The 21,093-nt window shown below is 46.1% G+C and overlaps 1 protein-coding gene and 1 non-coding gene across 3 annotated transcripts; one reads left to right on the top strand and one right to left on the bottom strand.

Moving 5' to 3' along the window:
• Window positions 1–1,354: 1,354 nt before the first annotated feature.
• On the bottom strand, window positions 1,355–19,305 carry CCHCR1 (coiled-coil alpha-helical rod protein 1). Of its 2 annotated transcripts, XM_028719787.2 has the most exons (18): window positions 19,191–19,305; window positions 18,076–18,162; window positions 16,489–16,693; window positions 14,704–15,214; window positions 14,251–14,393; window positions 14,032–14,152; window positions 12,004–12,114; window positions 11,679–11,828; window positions 11,048–11,158; window positions 10,753–10,859; window positions 10,411–10,523; window positions 5,909–5,987; window positions 5,245–5,375; window positions 4,658–4,867; window positions 3,239–3,340; window positions 2,300–2,451; window positions 2,105–2,216; window positions 1,355–1,556 (listed from the first exon to the last, which is right to left on the bottom strand). In XM_028719787.2, the coding sequence occupies exons 2-18, from the start codon at window positions 18,143–18,145 to the stop codon at window positions 1,453–1,455; spliced, it is 2,532 nt and encodes an 843-aa protein (XP_028575620.2). In that variant the 5' UTR covers window positions 18,146–18,162; window positions 19,191–19,305; the 3' UTR covers window positions 1,355–1,452. The 2 variants fall into 2 exon arrangements, with proteins under 2 accessions (XP_028575620.2, XP_077781368.1); XM_077925242.1 differs by lacking the exon at window positions 19,191–19,305 and having other exon boundaries at window positions 18,076–19,184.
• TRNAV-CAC (transfer RNA valine (anticodon CAC)) lies at window positions 17,147–17,219 on the top strand. The gene has a single exon. It is a non-coding gene; the product is annotated as a tRNA-Val (tRNA).
• Window positions 19,306–21,093: the final 1,788 nt, after the last annotated feature.

Below are 21,093 nucleotides of genomic sequence, written 5' to 3'. Positions count from 1 at the left end.
GGCCGGCGATGGCACCGCGCATGTGCGGGACGGCGAGGCCCCAGCTGACTCGCTTGTCATTGCGCTGTCGCCCGCGCGGGAACTCAGGCGGCCCAGGGGTCTCCGCCCCGCCCCGCCAGGCTGTCTTCGTGGAAGAAGCAGCACCTCGCGTGAGGGAAAAGAGGCCGCGAAGGGGCGCCTTCCGCCTCCCACCGAGAATGCCAGCTGCTTCTGCGCTCCTCCTGGTAGACACGGAAGTAATTGCCCCATTCACACGTGCACAAAACACGCCCACCCCAATCCCCAGTTATTCCTTCTAGGAGCGCAGGTGAGCACAATCATCAGCCAGGATGAAGGAGCAGCCTGTCTGCTGCACAGTACTGGATTGGAGTCGACGATGTCTACTGCTATAACCACTGAGGGGCACCATAGCGGGGAATGGGCTTCATGTGCCCCCTCTAGGAGTGGTCCAGAGGGTGGCAACAGGCCTTTTCTGTGGTAGCTCCACGTTTGCGGAATGCTCTGGGGGGATGTTTTTAATGAATTCCTCTTTCCCCTTGGTTTAAAGGAATCTCTGGGGGTTTGTTGTCTACTTACTTGGGTTTAACTTGCTTTGGGTTGCCCTGGGCAAGATAAAGCAACCAACAATTTTAATAAATAAAATAATAATTAAATGAATCCCAGTTTATACGTTCCCCGCTTGTGGCCAGGTCTGCCTTTGCATTACATCTGCTAAAACTATGCCACAGGAGTCGTTTCTCTGGGGCATGGCATCACTGTGGGCCCATAGAGCAGATCTGGTTCAGGGAGTGTTTTTCAATAACATTCATACACAGCTTGAAAGAGGAGATGGTCTTCTAACTCAGTTGTTGTTTTATAGCTAGACTTCACAAAAAGTATGAAGTGTCACTTTGCATTCACAGAATCAGAAAACAGCTGAGTTGCAAGGGACACCCAAAGGGTCATATTGAAAATAGACAAATGAAACTGGCAGTCAGCATAGAGATGTGACTTAAGCTCTATACTGTACTTAAGTGACACTTGTACATGTCTCAAACTAGCTAAGCCCTGCTCCTCCATTTCACATCCTTTGTACATTATATACTCTTGCTGAATAATTGTGTTCATCCAGCTTAGCTACCCAACCACCCATATTGTATTAATCGTATAAGGCATTGTAAACTACCCTGAACATTTTTTAGGCTGAACACAAGAATATATGTATCTTGTGCATGTGCTACCAGTTAGTGGGTGGTTTGCATCAATAGTATATATAAGAAGCCCTGAACCAAGATTTGTAGGGAGGAAATGAGATGTGGGAGGTAATGTCGTGTTTTAGAGACTAGGTTTTTTAAAAGAACACTTCCAATATAAATGCCTATAAAAATAATTTTTATTTACAAACATCTTTCTATCCATTTCCAGGGCCTGGTGTCTCCAAGTAGATTTTTCTTCCCCTGGAGGGATTTAGACTTAAGTGCCCTTGCTGGTGTCTCTCTCTTTGTCTGCTGCTTCTTCTTCTCCCAGTATAGCAGCACCCAGTACCTGTAGGTCATCCAGCACAGCAAACAGAGACTCTGTAGGAAGAGGGAGAAAAGTCCATAAGATCATGGAGTGATGGAGATCAGTGGAGAATGCCAGTGAGGTAGATGCTTTTAACCTGGGATGAGTGTTGAGAAGAATAGGGAAGAACAGAAACTAGAAGGCTTCTATATCTGGCAGTTAAAAGAATTGCAAGGGATTGTGGGAAGGGAAACGGCACACCTGCCAACTGTAGGATGTAGCAAGACATACCAAGCTGCCCTATTATCAGGGCCAGCCCTATCATTAGTCAGAGTGAAGCAGTTGCCTCAGACAGATGCTTGTGGGGAGGGCACAGACAGCAGCAGCAACATGTTGGGGAACAGAACTGCACACAGCCGCTTCTGAAGCCTGCCTGCTGCTGTAAAGTGTGGTGGAATAGTATGTTGAATCTTCTGTCAGCACAAGCATTTCAGCTGTTCTGGGGTCAATTTTGGTGGGAGCAAGTGCAGGGGCGGGGGGGCGGGGCGGGGAGCCCTGTTGTGCAAGCCGAAGTCCTTGCCCAGGGTTCTGCTGATGCAACTCACTGGATCCCACCCTATACCTTTAGATGGAGGCTTAGATCCGGTCTTCTCAATTGATTCTGCTGGGCCCTGGACTGCTGCGAGCCGATTCTGTCGATGCTGGACCAACAGCCCTTCCTCCCTCAAGGTAGCCTGTGCATGGAAAGAGACAGACGTTGACGGATGCAACAGGCACCAATATGGGGCAGCCATGTGCCTTCACTCCTTGAACGTACCATCAGCAGATTCTTGTCCCTCTCAAGCTCCCGCAGACGTCCTTCAAGTTGTGCCATTTCCTGCTGCGTGGCAGACTCTTGCAGCTTGGCAAGTTCGTCGCTGCGAGCTTTGTCTCTTGCTGCCTGTCGCTCAGCCTGGCGTAGAGCAACCACTGCAGACACACAAAGCAGGAGGGAGGATCAAAAGAGGGATGAGAAGCAGAGAGGGGAGTAAAGAAGGTTTGGCTCCGCCTGCAGTGCAGCAGACTCAAAGCTACTTTATGCAGAGTCAAACCACTGATCCAGCTATCAGTGTCATCTACTGCAACTGCCCTAGGAACACAGGAAGCAGCTATACACTAAGGTAGTCCCCTTCGTTCATCTGCCTCAGTATTATCCACAAAGGCTGACAGCGGCTTTCCAGGGCTTCAGGCAGGGATCTTTCTCAGCCCTACTTAGAAATGTCAGGGATTCAACCTAGGACCAATTGCATGTAAAACAGATGCTCTACCACTGGGCTATGACAACAACTATCAGGCTTCAGGCAGGGATTTTTCCCAGTCCTGCTGCTGCAAGTGACTTTCCCCCCAAATGGAAACACAAGTGGCTGAACTTGAGACCTTCTGCATAAAAGTATATAATCTATCCCTGAGCTGTGGCCCTCAGTACTGACTCTACATTACGCACAGTGAATCAGATGCCCAATCTTTGTCAACAAAAGTGCCTGCTATTTAATACATAAGTTTTCACAAGAAGACTCCTTTTGGATTTTCTGCCTCAGGCACCAAAACACACCCCAGTAGCCTCTTTCCATTTACAGGCAATCCGCAATTTGAACAGGTCATCGTGTGCGGCGGCAGAGCATGCATATGGCTGTTATGCCCGGCCCCCTTTCCCAGCCACTTCCAAGTCACTGTGATGTGTGCATATACGTATATATCACTCGTCTGTACAGCTCACCTGCCTTTGTGTGTTCCCTCCGTGCTTCATTGAGCCCTCTCTCCATTTCTGACAGATCCTTGCGCATCTGCCTTTCAATTTCAGTTACCTTCTCCTGCAGGGCTATGTAGAAAGGGCATGAAAATGACAATAGGCAGGGGTTTTGCCCCCCATCCCACAATGCCTTGCTCATTACAGTATTGTATCAGGAAGTCATGCATCAAATCTCTTAGGTGGCAGAGCCTTCTCTGACTCTTAACTGTATTTACAAGCATTCTCACGTTTTCAGTATCCAGTGGCTTCTGCCCTTGGTGGACAGCCCTTACCTTTCGCACATTTGATCACTGACAGCTTTCTATGCTTTTCTAAATGCAGGCCCAGACTCACCAAGCCAAAAGCAGCCCTACAGCCTCAAATGGTGGCCTACCAGGAGCTAGATGAGAGGTGGGGAACCCATTTCAGCTCAAGTGCCACATGGTGGTGGGTGGGGCCAGGTGAAAAAACGGGATGTGGCTAGAGGCAAAAATGGGTGAAAAAAACATGCAACGGAAGTCAGATATACCAGAGTCAAGGGTTTCCGTTCACACCCACCTCTCTCCATCCAGGCAAGTGAGAGGCATCATCATAGTTCAATACTACACTCCACTGAAACTAAAGTACTTGAAGAAGGCAAGTACAGGTGAAACTCGGAAAATTAGAATATCGTGGAAAACTTCATTTATTTCAGTAATTCAACACCAGCTGATGACATGGCTCCCCAAATCAACACAGACTGTGGAAACTTCACACTGGACTTCAAGCATCTGGCATTACGTGCCTCCCCATTCTTCCTCTAGACTCTGGGTCCTTGGTTTCCAAATGAGATGCAAAAGCTGCTCTCAGCAGAAAAGAGATTTGGGGAGCCATGTCATCAGCTGGTGTTGTTCCACTGAGCTTCATTAAGTCCAGGGTCAACACAGCTGTCTACCAGGAGATTTTGGAGCACTTCATGCTTCCTTCCGCAGATGAGCTTTATGGCGATGCTGACTTCATTTCCAGCAGGACTTTGGCACCTGCCCACACTGCCAAAGGTACCAAAACCTGGTTCAATGCCCATGGGATTACTGTGCTTGATTGGCCAGCAAACTCGCCTGACCTTAACCCCATAGAGAATCTATGGGGCATTGCCAAGAGAAAGATGAGGGACATGAGACCAAGCAATGCAGAAGAACTGAAGGCTGCTATTGAAGCTTCCTGGTCTTCCATAACACCTTAGCAGTGCCACAGGCTGATAGCATCCATGCCACGCAGCATTGAGGCAGTAATAGATGCAAAAGGGGCCCAAACCAAGTATTGAGTACATATGCATGCTTCTACTTCTCAATTTAAAAGCTCATCATGCCTCACCTCTGAAGTTAATCATTCCTTCCCCAGAAAAAATGCAGCATGTCCCTAAGATACCTCTTTCATACTCTGCTCTTAACTGTCCCAGCTCCTGCCTCAAACTCTCTGCAGCCTCTTCACTCCTCTGCAGGTTGCTGCAGCTTGCCTCCAGCTGCTTCTCTGTGGCCTCCTGTTGCTGCCTCAGTGTCTGTTCCGCCAGTGCCTTTGCCTCCAGTGCCTCCTGTAGGCTCTGCAACGACTCCCTTGTTTTCCTGAGCTCAAACTCCGCTGTAGGACAGAGGAGAGACAGTCAGTTGAGGGCAGTGCCCAGAAATCCAATATACCCAAATCACCTCCCCACTGCTTTTCTACACCCAGTTTCTGGGTGCTGTCACTTACAGTAGGGCCTGGTTCTGTGCCCGGACCATCTTATTACGGGTGGTGACTCACTGAAAATAATTCCTCGCACCAATTCCCTGCACATGGTAAACTAGCAGGTCTTGGAGAATAATAGGTTCAACCTGTACTACCTGACATTAGGTCTTCTGAGTGCAGGGAATTTGTTCTGTATGGAGAATTCGTTCAGGTGAACCCTCACCTGTGGTCTTAAACTGTACAGATACAGCTTTGTCACCTTAGTGAGAAGAGGGCCCAGAGTTGGTCACCTTGCTCTTTTGCTTCAGCCACTTTCTTCTCTATGAGTTGAGCCCCACGTTTAAGCTCCAGTGAGAGTTGATCCCGTTCTTTGTGCAACATCTGTAGTTCAGCTTGGAGGTCTTCATAAGATGGCTGAATCCTGGGGAGGAAGTAGCCAGAGAGATCAGAAGTTCAGTCGTAACCCTGGACACTCAAGAGTTTCTTTGCACAGGGGTAAAATTTTGGCTGGTTAACCAAAAAGTTGTTGTTGCCAGAATCCCAATCCTCCACAAGGCTGGGCCAAGTCCCAGAGATCATTAAACCCTGCCTTTGCTTCAGTTAGACTAGACCTTGGCTTCCAGCTGTACCCTACAAAAGCCAACTACTATTCTTAGAAACTTGGGGACTTTAATCCCCAACTTTTGCTATCTCTGCTCTAACACAGAAGATACTAGATTCTCTTAACTGGAGACTGAGCTATTCAAAGGGCAAAGTCTTGAATGGACTGGAACTGAAATGGTATAGGCAATGTCTCTTATTTCTGTCTTAGTTTCTGTATACGAAGCAGAAATCTTAAGCACAGCAACTTTGTGGTGAAGACTATATCGCAAAGCTTTCTGTCCTTTCAAGGAAGAAGTATGCACAGTCACCAACTCTTCACAGCCTGCACTGAGATTAGAGTTTTGAACTTACTTCTCATCGTCTGATCTTGTGGTGCAAGATTTCTCCTCTTGCTGAAGTCTGGCTAGTGCTATCTTCTGGCATACCAACCCTGGAAGCCATAATTATTCAGTTATTCATTGACAGAAGTGTATCAGCTTTTAAAAAAGCAATAAATCTAGGCAAAAAGCTCATTTTGGGACCTTGGCCACTTATATACTAGGAACAGGGAACCTGTGGCCTTCCAGATGCTGCAAAACTGCAGCTCTCATCATCCCTGACCATTGGTCATGCTGGCTGGGGCTCATGGGAATTGTAATCCATTAATGTCTAGAGGGTCACAGTTTAGCCGCTCCTATTCTAGACTTTAGTATTAAAGAGAAGCAAACGTATTAGTTGTTATAATATACAGGAGGAAAAACACAACACAAAAACAGTCCAGGTGGTCATCCCACCGGTAAGTAAAACTGAAGATCCTATGAAAACATGTTGCAAAAAGAAAATATGTATGCTGACCACAATTTCCATTTAGAATGCAGGGGCGGGGGAGAGACGTGCATGTTGACTCCACAAATTGAGAATTCTTTTTTAATAGTGCAGACTATCATAGGCCCTTGAGGCTTTACCTGCCAAAACAGATATATGTTTGGGGCCTGCAACAGAAATCCCAAGTACAGTGCTGAGAACAAAGTACGCATATTAAGGTATGGAAATAATCGTTGAGTTTGGGTTCTGGGTGATTGTGTTTTTTTGCAGATTCATTCAAAACATGCATACTTCATGCTGAACCCCCGAGTCTCTGGAGCCTTGAAAACTATAGCAATGAACAGTTGTTGCAGAAATAACAGGAACAGGTCAAAGAGGTGAAAAGCTTCTGGGCAGGGTTGGGGAACTTCAGGCCTCGGGGCCAAAGATGACCCTCTAAGCCTCTATCTGGTCCTTGAGACTCTCTTCACACCTCATCCCTCCCAGGCTCTGCTTCAAGCAGTCCTTGAGAGCTTTTGCCTGGCTAGAATGCACCCTTGGGTTTTAATAATGCCTCTTGCTTGCTAGATGCAGGCTAGAGGACTGAGTGAAGAAATCAGCCTACTGTGGGAAGGCGAAATTTACACTCATGGATCCGCTCATTTTTCTTTTTGGTAACACCCGCCACAGGCATAGGGCCCCCAGGTGGAAATGTGACCCTTGGTCTGACAGAGGTTCCCCAGTCCTGCTGTAGGGATTTTAAACTGAGAGGGATTTGCAGCACACTGTAGACTTACCAGTTTTATGCTGCTTTAACTATCATGATTTCCCAAAAATAATTGTGGGAACTGTAGCTTAGCGAAGATGCAGTGACCTCTATTAGAAACCTCTAGAATTGCTGGGACGAGGAGGTTAAGTCGGTTATGATTCATTGGGCCAAGGATTTTGGGTATAATATACAGCTGAGTGATTGGGTAAAATTATGGAAAGAAGGTTTAAAATTTACTGCATGCAATGCCTTAAAAGAAAATGTGATGAAAATGATGTATAGATGGTATACCTCAACGTCAGTAATAATTGTTGGAAATGTAAAGAAAAAGAGGGAACATTTTATCACATGTGGTGGGAATGTAAAAAGGTGAAAAGCTTCTGGGAGATGATATATAATGAGATGAAAAAAATGTTGAAATATACATTTATAAAGAAACCAGAAGCAGTTTTACTGGGCATTGCAGGGAGTGATATAAATAGAAAGGAATGTAAGCTCTTTTTATATGCAATAACAGCAGCAAGAATATTACTAGCCCAAAAATGGAAGCAAGAAGAATTACCGACGATCGAAGAATGGAGGATGAAGTTAATGGACTATGCAGAACTAGTTAAACTAACAGGAAGGATTCGAAACCGGCGGGACCAGAAATTCATGGAAGACTGGAATAAATTTCTGGACTATTTGAAAAGTATTTGTGAAGATCAAACAACGTTTGTAGGTTTGCGAGAAGTTTTGTGAGGAGTATTATTGGAATTATTGCAAAAATGTATAAGGGGAAGGGTGATCTGGTAAGAGATTTAAAGGCAATATAAAGTTAAGAAATGCATAAGAAGTGGTTAAAACGGTGGATCATCAGAGGGGCTGATGGAAGTCTAAAAAGATTGTATAAGGGATAAGTTTTGTGGTACATTTTATAATTTATATGTTAAAATCAATAAAAATTATATATATATATATATATATATATATATATATATATATATATATATATATGAGAGAAACCTCTACAATTGCTAACAGAATGACAATTCCTTTGACAGCCTAAGTGTGTGCCTGTGCAGGGACAAATTCAGTGAAGCTTGCGCCAAAGTGTGAACAGAGTTACAGTTTGGGGCTAAAGCTTCAGGCAGTTGTGTCAGTCCCATTCAAATAAGTGCAGAGAGAGAGAGAGAGAGAGAGAGAGAGAGAGAGTGCAGAATCCTAGTCACACTTATATGGAAATTATCTCAACTGAACTCAGTGTGACCTTTCTTCTACTTAAAAGTTAAAATATGCATAGCACAATATTGGGTTGTTAAATCTGTGGATTAAGATAAGGCACCTGAGAGATTTGAAGGGAGGTGAAAAGTTGTCTGTGGAGTCTCTGAAAATAATCTGAAGTATGTCTGGTATGTTGGGAGGGAACATTATGTGAACAGAGCAACATCTAGCGATGACAAAAAGGAAAGCACTTTAACTGTTGTGAAATTCATTAACATATGGATCATAAAGAATAAAGGGGTCGTCTGCAACCATCTAAATTAGTGTTTTGACTGTAGTTATAAATGTCAATGAGCTTAAAATAATGTAGCCAGAAGAAAGGTATAGGAAATCCCTTAGACACGGCTGACCCAATATATTTTTCTGCCTCAGGGAAAGAACAAGAGTGCACTCCCACTCCTTTCTGTGTATAGAAAGACTGGCAGTCATATCTTAACACCATTTAACACCTCTGGTGCTAGGACAATGCCTTCTTCAGCACCTAAGGCAAGTCATACAAAGACCGACAGCGGAACTTGAGTCTACCCCTCCCTTGCAATCTACTACATGAGGTAGCTGCCTTACCTTAAAAAAGTATTTGTTTAACAAGATTTATATATCACTTGATTGTTCTAAAACACTTTAAGCAGTTCACATTGCAAAATAAAGCAATAAAATTATTCAAAATATTCAAACCATGATTAAAATCAACAGTAGCTGAGGAAAAAGTGAAACTTTTCCATGTCTAGATGGGCTTGTGTAGAAACAAACACATTTTAAGCTGCCACTGGAAAGATTACAGTGAAAGCACCTGCCTGATGTCAATAGGCAGGAAGTTCCAAAACTTTAGTGCCACCCCACTAAAAAAATGGTTTCTTACAAGTGTGGAAAGTGTATTATGTAAAGTCCAGTTAAGTCCAGTCAAAGGCAACCATGGGGTTGCAGCGCTCATCTCACTTTTCAGGCTGAGAGAGCCGGTGTTTGTCCACAGACAGCTTTCCGGGTCATGTGGCCAGCATAACTAAACCGCTTCTGGTGCAACAGAACACCATGACAGAAACCAGAGAGCACGGATATGCCGTTTACCTTCCTGCCACAGCAATACCTATTTATCTACTTGCACTAGCGTGCTTTTGAACTGCTAGGCTGGTAGAAGCTGGAACAGAGCAATGGGAGCTCACCCCGTCGTGGGGATTCAAACTGCCAACCTTCCGATCAGCAAGCCCAAGAGGCTCAGTGGTTTAGACCACAGCACCACCCACATCCTCTAAGTGTTATATAGCCCCTGTAACAGTGCGAGTTCTGCAGATCGAAGGAGTTGATTGGGCAAATACAGGGTAAGAGAATCCCATAAGTGAACTGGTTCCAAACTGTTACAAGGCAAATCAGCAACCAGCACAGATCTCTGAGCAGAGGTGTTATAATGCTGACAGGGTCTCATGCCTAACAGCACCTGTGCTGAAGTACTCTGCACCAACTGCCGTTTCCAGATCAAGTGCAAGGGAAACCCTACACAAGTGCATTGCAGTAATCCAACCTTGAGGCCACTACCCCAGACTTACGAGGCACAGAATGAATGAGGCCTTCAGCACACAATGACCTGGTTCACACATAACACTAAATCAAACCAGTTTAGCGCAAATAGTCAGGTTCCTGAACAATCCTTCGTTTCAGCCCTAATTCTAATGCCACACGAAGCCAAACCATGACTGGCCTCACAGCAGCCAAAGGACCAAAGCAACCACAATCTCCTTTCTGACAGCTCATAGATCTAGGCTAAGTCATGGTTTGACCTTCTTGTTACATGGAAACTGAGCAAGTGCCCCCATCTGCATATTTTCAAGTGCGTATCCATGAGGCTAGGATCCTAGCTCATAAATAAAAACAATGCATACAAAGTAAAGAGATTATAATATTATGGTTAACGTAGCTTCACTAGTTATATGGAAGTAATTGAGTCTCATGTGGGTCAAGATATGCCCAGCAAGAATATCAAGATTTGGGTTTGGCGATGAAGATTGCATAATGTCTAGATTGCAAAATGGCCTGCCACCATTACCTTGGACAGTGTCCACCCTCTTGGCTGCGAAAGCAACTCTGTTTCCCAGTCCCATGAGGCGTGACAAGGCTGCTCTCCATGATTCTTCCTGCCCAGTCAGCTGCTGGCTTAGCCTGTGGAGCAGAAGAAGACACAGCATCTTAGCCTGGACTTTAAAAGGAGGAGTAAAAACCATTAAATGAAAGTTAGCCAAGAGCAAGGAAGGAGCAGGAAGACTTCTGTAAATTGGAGGTGTCAAATAAATGGCCTTTGGGCTTTCTCAGGCTCTCTGCAGTCCTCAGTACCTGGAGGACCACAGAGCTGGGGGAACCCAACCATTATTGCTTTGTCTTTCCCAGTTACCTGCTGACAAAATCCCCCAGGCCCCGAAGGGCATTTTCAGCGGTCTCTGCCCTCCGCTGAAGATCCTGTGCCAAATCATTCAAGCGCAATGCCTCTGCCTGCAGAGTCTGGAAGGAATGAGAAAGCTCTAAGCAATACTCTCCCCCTTAAAGAGAGAGGTCCTAAATTCACTTGTCAAGAACCCCTCCGCCCTTTAGCATCACCTTTCAGCTCTTAACCCTGTTTTAATGGGGGAAAGGATGTGCCCCTTTCTAAACTAGTCTTCTTGAGCAAGGGGCGTATGAGAACACCTTACTTTGTTTCTCACTCTTTCCATATCTGCTTCAGCAGATTTGTCTTCTAGGCTGTGGAGCAACAGTGCCACCCTCTGGTCTCTGGACCCCACTTCACCTTCTAGCTCTTTGACCTGTAAGCAGAAAATTAAGACCTGGCTTATTACCACGTAAGCTTTGCATTTAACAATTTGCCTGCTAACAACACAGCAAGCTTAAAGGAGAGCGTCAGATTGCTTCACCCATCTTCTGCCAACCTGCTTGCTTTCAAGAGACGCCCTGAGACCCCCAGGTATAGGGTGGTACATAAATTCAAAAAATAATAATAATTTCATCTGCAACCCAAGTAGAAAGATAGCAGGGATCTTCAAGGACTTCTCCCTCTTCTGATAGTCTGGTTGGTAGCAAGCAACTTTTATTTTTTTACTAGCCTGGTAACAGTTTCCAGGCTCCTCCATAACTAGCATGAATTCAGATATCTCTGTAATCCTCACAGAAACCTTGAATTCCCTTCCTGGAGAATCCAGGAGTCCTGGCTCACAATTCTCATGCTCTTCCACACTCCCATTTTCAAAAAACCTACCTAGGAGCTTGGGCTTTCAGGTTCCCCTGCTCCACTCCAACACAGCCCCCTCCCTCAAATCAAGCACATACCTTCCTTTCTAGCACTTTGGTGGTATCCCTGTGACTGAGCTCCTGAGATTTCAGCTGCACCAGGAGACAAAATACTTTCTCCCGCCACCGAGTCAGCAGGTACTGCCATTTCTGAGATGATTCAGGCCGGAGAGGATCCTCAAGCTGCACCTGAAAAGATCAAACATGAAATAAAACAGCTTTTAAGAAGGGTGTGGTTGTGTACCCAATACCCAGTTAATCAAAAGAGCTATTTTGAATAGTTTGCAGTACTGTCATCTACTATTTGGGACCCACAAAGCTACTATTCTTCACTATCATACCCACTGTCCTCAAATGTATCTACCTTCTTGCTGAGCTCCATCTCCTGTAGCATCAGAATATCGCTGAGGGAAGTTAGGCGAACCTGCAGCAGCTCAGCTGTAATTTTCAATGCATCCTTCTCTTCTTCCAGTTGCTGAAATAGGAGCAAAGTAATGTTGCAGTCATACTGCATACTCATAAATGCATGCAGAAGAAAAGGAGCTCTGCTATTTGAAGTGCCTTGTGTTACCTTTCCTATCCTGGGCTGCTTCCATACTGGGCATTTCAAGGGGAAGAGCCACACTTTGCTCTCTCACTTTTTATGGGGCATCTGCATGCTGTCATGAACAAAGTATTCCGCTCCTGTTTTCTGTGCTCGACATTCCTTCCTCCACCCCCCTGAACTCTGAAAATCTGACTTTTTAGAAAGCACAGTAGAACAGTTTGCACAATTTCTCCAGGTATTGGTGATTCATCAAGCAATTCTGCAGTAGATTATGGTTACCAGACGTCTTCGTTTCCCGGGGACAGTCCCTGGATTTACAAATCTGTCCCTGGATTAATATTTTAAGTGTTGTAGATTTATCAGTAGGGAATGAAAGTTGCATGATTGGTTCAACGGCACAAGACACATCATATGGGGACTTCTGGCGAGGCAAAATGGCAGGCGCCATGGCAGCGAGCAGCTCCTGAAGCCAGCCAGAGCCAACTGCGCTACCAGGCTGGCTCCAGGGTGCTGAGACTGCCGCTGCTGAGGGGGAACTGGGGACGCCTGGCACGCTAACTGGGGGAACTGCTGACACCCCCCCCCCACAACCCAAATTGAGCCGAGAGTGAGAGCGCCCAGCTGGCCGACTGCCCAGCAGCGCTCCAGGGCCAGGAAAACCCCAGAGCCAACGCAGGGAGAAGGAAGAGAGGAGAAGAAGGGAGAGAGAGAGAGGAAGAGGAAGGAGAAAAAAGAGGGGAGCCCCGCCCTTGCCACACCACTGCCGCCACTGAGGAGGTAGGAAAGCACCGGGAGGGCAAGGACACGTGGCCGAGCCCAGGCCCAACCCGAGCCTACTCCACGGCGGCTAGCACTCCAAGAGAGCAGGCCAGGGCCCAGAGGAAGGCCGCGCGACAGAGGAGACCACAGAAGAGAAGACATTGCTGCTTCTTCTTCTTCTTTTACTTTTAAAAAAATAACTTTCCCCCCTCTTTTCAAAAAAAAAGTGTTCCCGGATTCTTTGAAAAAAATCTGGTAACCTTACAGTAGATTGTATGTACTGCTCCAGCCATTTCTGAGGTTGGGGGTTAACCCTCAGGCATGCAGGTGAAATTAGGCCTGGTAGGGTTCCTAACTTGGCCTGGGAAGTCCGTTTCCCCAAAACTGTGACCATCTGCCCCTCTCCTGATGTGATAAATAATGCCAGGTGTGGGACAGGTAAAGGCATGGCTAGGAACAATCAGAAGTCTTAAAGTGCTCTCTCCATTGGCCCACTACGGCTCAAGCCCCACCCACCCCCATCTGAAGCTGGAGAAAGGGCAACAGGGTGGTTATTTGGATTCCAGAAGGATGGAAGCAAAGTTGGTATTTCACTTATAGCTTAAAGAACAACAGCAACACTTAAGAGCGGTTGGGACAACCCCGTCAGATAGGTGGGGTATAAATAATAAAATATCATCATCATCACTTAGATGCTGTGTGGGACGTGGGTGGCGCTGTGGGTTAAACTACAGAGCCTAGGACTTGCCAATCAGAAGGTTGGCGGTTCGAATCCCTGCGACGGAGTGAGCTCCCGTTGCTCGGCCCCTGCTCCTGCCAACCTAGCAGTTCAAAAGCACGTCAAAGTGCAAGTAGATAAATAGGTACCGCTCCGGCGGGAAGGTAAATGGTGTTTCCATGCGCTGCTCTGGTTCGCCAGAAGCGGCTTAGTCATGCTGGCCACATGACCCGGAAGCTGTACGCCGGCTCCCTTGGCCAGTAAAGCGAGATGAGCGCTGCAACCCCAGAGTCGGCCACAACTAGACCTAATGGTCAGGGGTCCCTTTACCTTTAACTGTCCATGTCTGAAAAGTCCCCAGGTCTCACCTGCACTCTGCTCATAAGTTGGTCCCGTTCAGCACTAGGCTGCTTTGACTCCTGTTCCCCAACATAGGTCTTCAGCTGCAGGAGCGAAGCATTCTGGGAAGCCAGCTCTGCCTCAGCTGCACTGAAGGAGAGAAATACAAGGGGTTGCCTTTGGCACAGCCTGGAGACAACCCCAGTCTTGGGCCCTTGGAGGAAAAGAACCTGGAGGAGTGATCACACCTGAGCTGGTTCTGGAGAACGTCCCTGTTCTCCCTTAACTGGACAGCCTCTTTCTGCTGAGCCCCCAAATCCTGTTGGAGTGCCCACAGCTGCTGCTTCAGGGACGCAACTTCAGCCCCGTGGACTTCAGAAAGCCTGGACAACTGTGGAAAGAGAGGAAGAGGCTAACATCCTGGTGAGCAGCAACCTCCTGCTATTCACACTACTCTCCCAGAAAACCTAGAGCAAGGAATGGAGAACCTGCAGCCCACCAATAGCTGATGCACTGTAATTCCCATTACCCCCGACAACTGGCTATGCTGTCTAAGGCTGGTGGGAACTGGAGTACAGTAGCATTTGGAGGACCGCCACTCTCCACCGCTTGCAGAGACTTATCTAGCAGAGATGCCAATCCAAGTTTTTATTCTGCACCCACTCAAAACAACTTTTGATTGCTTTCCTTTGAGCACTCACCTCCGCCTGGTGCTCCCTGAGCACTGTCTCTAGGCACTCTCGCACCCTTTCCTCTTGCCTCCTCTGCTCAGCTTCTGCTTTCTCAAGGGCCCCCTGCAGCTCTCCTCGCACCAGCCCAACTTCACGTCTGGACCTTTCCTTGGTCAACTCCAGCTCCTCTTTCAGGGAATCAGCCTCCAAGCGCCTCTGCCGCCTAAGCTCCTCCAGCTCTACCTTGAGAGTCTCAATTTCCAGTTTGCTGCTGCTCCTGACTTCCTCCAACTCTGCCTTCAAGCCAGCAGCCTCTGCCTTGCTCTGGCTTTTTAGTATTGCAAGCTCACTCTGAAGGTCAGAGAGGGTGTTTTCTCGACTGGCCGCCGCTGCTTCTTGCTGGGCTGAGGCAACTCGGAAGGCAGCAAGTTCCGCCTCCAGTCGCTGGATCTCGTGGAGCTGGTGGGAGATGATCTCGGCCTGTTGGGACATGGCCAAGGTGTGACATATGCTTGAGGGCTCAGCTCCTCTATCCAATGACCTGTAAGATAAAGAATTTGTCATAAAGTCCTCCCACCTCCAGGGGGCACTATTTTATGTCCTGCTGGTTAGTTCAAAAGTTCAGGGTGTTTCCATTCTAAGGGCTGCTGTTCAAGGAGTGAGCTGGTCACAAGCTGAACTCTAATGTATGGAATGATTCCCAGGAAATACAGAGAGATACAGCAGATAGAGCAAAGCTGGGGTACAATGTGCCTAGCAGGAGATGCTCTCGGTTCTCATTGTACTCAGTTCTTCAGTGGAGAACCACAAGTTAAGGGAAGTGTCTCATAAAATCTATTTTTATTTCTGCAAACCTACGAAAACATGTACAGTGGTACCTTGGTTCTCAAACGCCTTGGTTCACAAACGCCAAAAACCCAGAAGTAGGTGTTCCGGTTTTCGAATGTTTTTCAGAAGCTGAACGTCTGATGCAGCTGTTGGCTATTGTTTCCAGGGCACCTACGCCAATCAGAAGCCGCATCTTAGTTTTCGAATGTTTCAGAAGTCAAACGGACTTCCGGAACGGATTAAGTTTGGTGCTTTTGTTTTTGCTGTTTATTTTGCATTTTTGTTTTTGAGGCTTTTTTGGTTAATTTGTTTTTGTGACTCTGTGGAATCCAGTTCAGCTACTGATTGACTCATTGTGTGACTGCGGAAATGGAAGCCGCTCAGAGTGGCTGGGGAAACGCAGCCAGATGGGCGGGGTACAGATAATAAATTATTATTATATTATTATTATAAAAGCCCCCCAATCCAAACAATGACTATCATCAGTGCTGGTAAGAAAAAATAATAATTTTAATTTTTATCATCTACAATACTGTCTTACTTATTTTATAGAACAGTACATTGATTATTGCTTTCATTTTATGGATCAGTGGTCTCGTTAGATAGTAAAATTCATGTTAAATTGCTGTTTTTGGGGCTGTTTTATAAAGTCTGGAATGGATTAATCCATTTTGCATTACTTTCTATGGGAAAGCGCGCCTTGGTTTTGGAACACTTTGGTTTTGGAACAGGCTTCTGGAATAGATTAAGTTTGAGAACCAAGGTACCACTGTATTTTTATTAAGCATGCTTGTTTTTACATTCTGTTTATTTCACCTGTGTTTTGATTAATGTTTTTGTTCTATTTTATGTAAACTGCTTAGAGATTTCTGTTTTTTGATTACCTGGTCTATAAATGCCATTAAATAAGTAAAATAATGTTCATAATTGGGTGGTATAGGGTGAAATGGATCAGAGGAAAGGGGGAAATTGTAGGGGTCATTTCACCTGGTTCTGGTTCCTGGTTCTTCTGCCTTATCTCCCTTTGTGGCCCATCTGTGGAGTTCATCCTTCAATCTCTGGTTTTCGCGCTTGAGTTCAACTGCCTCATAGTTAGGAAGGCAAGGGACATCCCAGGGCACTGTAGTAGAGACAGCTAGAGGTGGTGCTGACCGGCTCTGGAAATGCGAAGGTGGGATCAATTCCTTTGGCCCTAAGGAAGAAATGACAGCAGATTGCTATGACATTAGATTGCCACCTAGCCCTGTTAGAAAGAGTTTAAGAGTTTAATAGGGTGATCTGGAAAACTTTCATTGAAAGGAAACCATTCATAATCGAGATGCAGAAAACAGATCCACATAACTGGTCTTCATACTAGCAGAAGTTGTGCAAAGCTAACCCAAATTCTCACCAAACATAGTTAGCAACTGCAAAGGAGGGGTGAGAACTGACTAGAAAAGGAGGAGGGATAGCCTAGCTTGCCTTGTGCTTTTAACAATATCTTGATTTGCAAAAACCAACAGGTGAAGCTTTGCACTACCATGTAAACATTATCTCCTGTCAATATTTGCTGCTCTTAAGAGGTGCTGCTCCAGAAACTAGTTGAAAAACCCTTCCTTATGCTGAAATGTGAATAACTGTGCACAATCTACATTTAAGGCCCCCAGTTTCTGTAGTGTAGTGGTTATCACGTTCGCCTCACACGCGAAAGGTCCCTGGTTCGAAACCAGGCAGAAACAGTTTTCTAGGGACGCATCCCTGCTCCTGCCAACCTAGCAGTTTGAAAGCACGTCAAAGTGGAAGTAGATGAATAGGTACCGCTCCAGCAGGAAGGTAAAACAGCGTTTCCGTGCGCTGCTCTGGTTCGCCAGAAGCGGCTTAGTCATGCTGGCCACATGACCCGGGAGCTGTACGCCGGCTCCCTCGGCCAATAAAGCAAGATGAGCGTTGCAACCCCAGTCGGTCACGACTGGACCTAATGGTCAGGGGTCCCTTTACCATTACCTATGACTTGCTGGTTTTTTTAAATCACACTTGCCAGACAATAATGTTTCCTAAAGCAGTTTGTATCAGTCCAAATGTTGAAACAGTGCTGTTGGCAGCTACTGTATATAAATGAATATGATGCACAAGCCCTATTCTTGGCACAAGAAAGATAGAAAGGATATGGGGGAAGATCAGTTTGACAATGCTGGAACAACCTTCACTTCAGTCATGCATTGCCTAACTTCAAATCATGGCAGGAGTCATTTCAGATGACAGTTCGGCAAATTCATACAATAAAGGCAGCCTTTCAAATAGCCAAGTAAGAAGCCATTTGGACTATATAGGCAACAACTATCATGTTCAGTTGTGACTAGAAACCAGCTTCACTGCTTAAGAACTGGCAAGATGAGTCTTCTATGGCTGGTTTTGGTAACCTAGTAGCTGCACTTTTTACTAACAGAGGTTTCATGTACTTTACAGATATTTTATCTAGAGTCCAGCAAGATATAGGTAACTGTGGCTGGGCTCTCTTTGCATCGTAAGCAGGCAGCAAATATTTTAAAAATCAGTGTGTGGGGAATTGAGATAATAAATTTGCTCTTGCTTTACCAGTGGGCTTTGAACCTCTGAATGCAGCCGGTGGGTTCAGCCGTCTGTCTGGATCATTCCTTCTGTCCATGGTCCCAAGTCACTGTCCTTCAAAAGATACAGAAATGTTTACCTAATCTAACTTAATATTTTCAGGCTTGAACCAAAAGCTCTAGAACAGAAGGCCTAACTCAGTGGTGTCCAAATTTTTTTAAAAAGAGGGCCAGATTTGATGAAGTGAAGGGCTATGGGGGCCGACCAACGTTGTTGACCTTTCTTTAACATAGATGTTGTTGAACTTTTTAAGGGTTGGAGTTGTTGAGCTTCTTTTAGGATTTTACCCCAGGGAATAAACTGCCACAGTGGCCAGATTAAACTGACCAGATTAGGCCCCCGAAACGGACTTTAGACATGCCTGGTCTAGCTCATATGAAACAACCCCACTATAATAGCACTCAATGAGGCTATATACTACTAACATCTTACGGAAGTAATATAAAGGAATGCAATTTTTATAAATATAATAATATAAAATAATGCACTGTTCTTCAAGAAATCACAGGAGCCTCTCTCTAGAACCCATTCACACCTTATTGCCATCAAGGTAGCATATTTTGGCATAAAGTAGTATATAAATAAAAAGACAGATAAGATGACTTGGTCCCTCTCTCTCATTCTGGTCCATAAAGCAGACAAAAACCCGGGAGGCTTTTTTGACTTTTATGCAGGGAGTTTGCAAACCCTTGGAGGAAAATAATGGGATTCACACACTTCCTTCTCAAGATTTGGTCGAGTCTCCCATCGCTGACTAAGCTTTCTATTTCGAGTTGAGCATAAAAAGCACCGCTTCACTTCATCTAGATTCTAGAACAGTCCCAAACTGGGGGTCTCCATCTGCTTTTTTTGGACTACAACTCCCATCATCCCTAGCTAGCAGGAACAGTGGTCAGGGATGATGGGAATTGTAGTCCTAAAACAGCTGGAGACCCCCAGTTTGGAAAACCCTCGTCTGGAACCCCATTTCTCCCCTTCGTCAGTTGCTTCCCACATCCCCGCACAAGGGCTACGCTGCTTCTGGCAGCCGCTGCGCCCTAACTCGCCACCACTGAGGGGCGGCGGCCCTTTTCCTCTCAAACCTCCGCCAACGCCGACTAACGCTCCACCAACCGACCCGGAGACCGGACTGCTCATGCGCGCGCCGCGAGCCCGCTCCGAGGAAACGAACGCAAAAGGCACGCCCCACCCTTCAGCGCAAAGCCAATCGGAACGGAGCGAGGCATGATGGGCGGGCGGGCGGGCCCGTGAATGAAGTCAGCGCCAAATCGGCGGGGCGAGGGTCTGAATGTAAAGCGAGCCGCCACGGCGCGCCCCTCGTGAAATCAGCCAATCAGAGGACGGCGTGGCGTAAGTGACAGATCGCCTTGCTTAGCGTTGGAGATGCTGCTAACGGTATCTCGGCAACCGCTGCTAATACCCTGGATAGGAGAGAACGGCCGGCCCAATAAGCGAGGAAGGAGGGGCTGAAGGGTGTGGACACGCCCCATTTCTGAACTACCCAATCAGGAAGCTCCGCGATCGGACGTCAATGGCTCTGACAGTTCCACAGCTTGTTATCTGTTTCTCAAATTTTTTTTTAATTTTTTTAAAATGGGATTCTTTCTCTCTTTCTCCCCGTCCCTTTCATTGACCATTGGCTGCAGGATTTGCCCATCTTGCAAATATGTCTAAACTGCTCCCTTTTTTTTGGTAAAGTTTTTTTATTATTATTTGGTTTAATAATGCATATAAAACAGGTTTTGTACACAGCACCTTGAATTTCTACTCAAGCAGATGGAAGTTTCTCTTGAGCATCCACACCAAACACAATCCGGGATTTGTTGATCTGAGTCTTTATGCACACCTTTTCTATCAGCTTACAGTTGCAGAGGTTCTCTGACCCATTGCCTATTTCCTGCTCCTTTGTATGAAGTACATAGCCTGCCCCAGCACCACCTTATGGAGGGCAAGAATTTTGAACCATTAACAAAAAGTAAAATGTATTTCATCAAATCCATAATCATTTAAGACATATCAAAATAAGGACAAAATGACATTTCTAATCTAACTGCTCCTCTTGACCCCTAGAAATTGTATGTGTGAGTCGGATTTCTTATCTTAAAGATTACAGAATCATAGTTATGTGAGGCTACAATATAAACACTTATATTATGGAGTAAGGTAAAGGTAAAGGTACCCCTGACCATTAGGTCCAGTCGCGGATGACTCTGGGGTTGCGGCGCTCATCTCGCTTTATTGGTCGAGGGAGCCTGCGTACAGCTTCCGGGTCATGTGGCCAGCATGACTAAGCTGCTTCTGGTGAACCAGAGCAGCGCACGGAAACGCCGTTTACCTTCCCACCGGAGCGGTACCTATTTATCTACTTGTACTTTGACATGCTTTCAAACTGCTAGGTGGGCAGGAGCTGGGACCGAACAACGGGAGCTCACTCCATCGCAGGGATTTGAACCGCCGACCTTCCGATCAGCAAGCCCTAGGTTCAGTGGTTTATACCACAGCGCCACCCGCCTCCCTGTATTAGGGAGTAAGCCCCAATAAATACAGTGGGACATACTGCACTGTTGTCACCATATACAGAGCTAAAGAAGGCCTCTCAAAGTGTATTGCATCCAATATTCTCTCCATAGCAAGCAGGGAGGAATGGCATCACTTTTGTGGAGAAAGCTTATTTTGAGAGGGGGTTGGATCCACACTAAATCAGGTCTCATTGAAAACCAGTGCAAAAAAAGATAGTCACCTATGACTAACTAAGCTCCCACTGATTTCAATACAAAGGGCAGCAAATATAGCCTGCATTTAACACAAGTCGATTTCATAGGTCTTCATAGGCAGGAGGGAAAGGCTGGATCTTGTTTTTGGTGCTGGCTGACAAAAGCACCGCAAATAGCCACCCCAACCTCACTCCCTACATCCAAGTCAGATAAAAAGGCTCTCAGTCATCACCCTCAGGGACGCGGGTGGTGCTGTGGGTTAAACCTCAGC

This window comes from Podarcis muralis, chromosome 2 (assembly GCF_964188315.1).
Source record: "Podarcis muralis chromosome 2, rPodMur119.hap1.1, whole genome shotgun sequence".
Taxonomy (NCBI): Eukaryota; Metazoa; Chordata; class Lepidosauria; order Squamata; family Lacertidae; genus Podarcis; species Podarcis muralis.
Note: the sequence above shows the minus strand (reverse complement) of the source record. Positions and strands in the feature narration are given on the sequence as shown.

Coding starts and splice junctions, on each gene's coding strand:
- CCHCR1 (XM_028719787.2), bottom strand. CDS start 18,145: ATGGACAGAAGGAATGATCCAGACAGACGGCTGAACCCACCGGCTGCA. Junction 16,694..18,075: donor CAGAGGTTCAAAGCCCACTG/GTAAAGCAAGAG, acceptor TTTCTTCCTTAG/GGCCAAAGGAATTGATCCCA. Junction 11,159..11,678: donor CCAAAGTGCTAGAAAGGAAG/GTATGTGCTTGA, acceptor TTCTGCTTACAG/GTCAAAGAGCTAGAAGGTGA.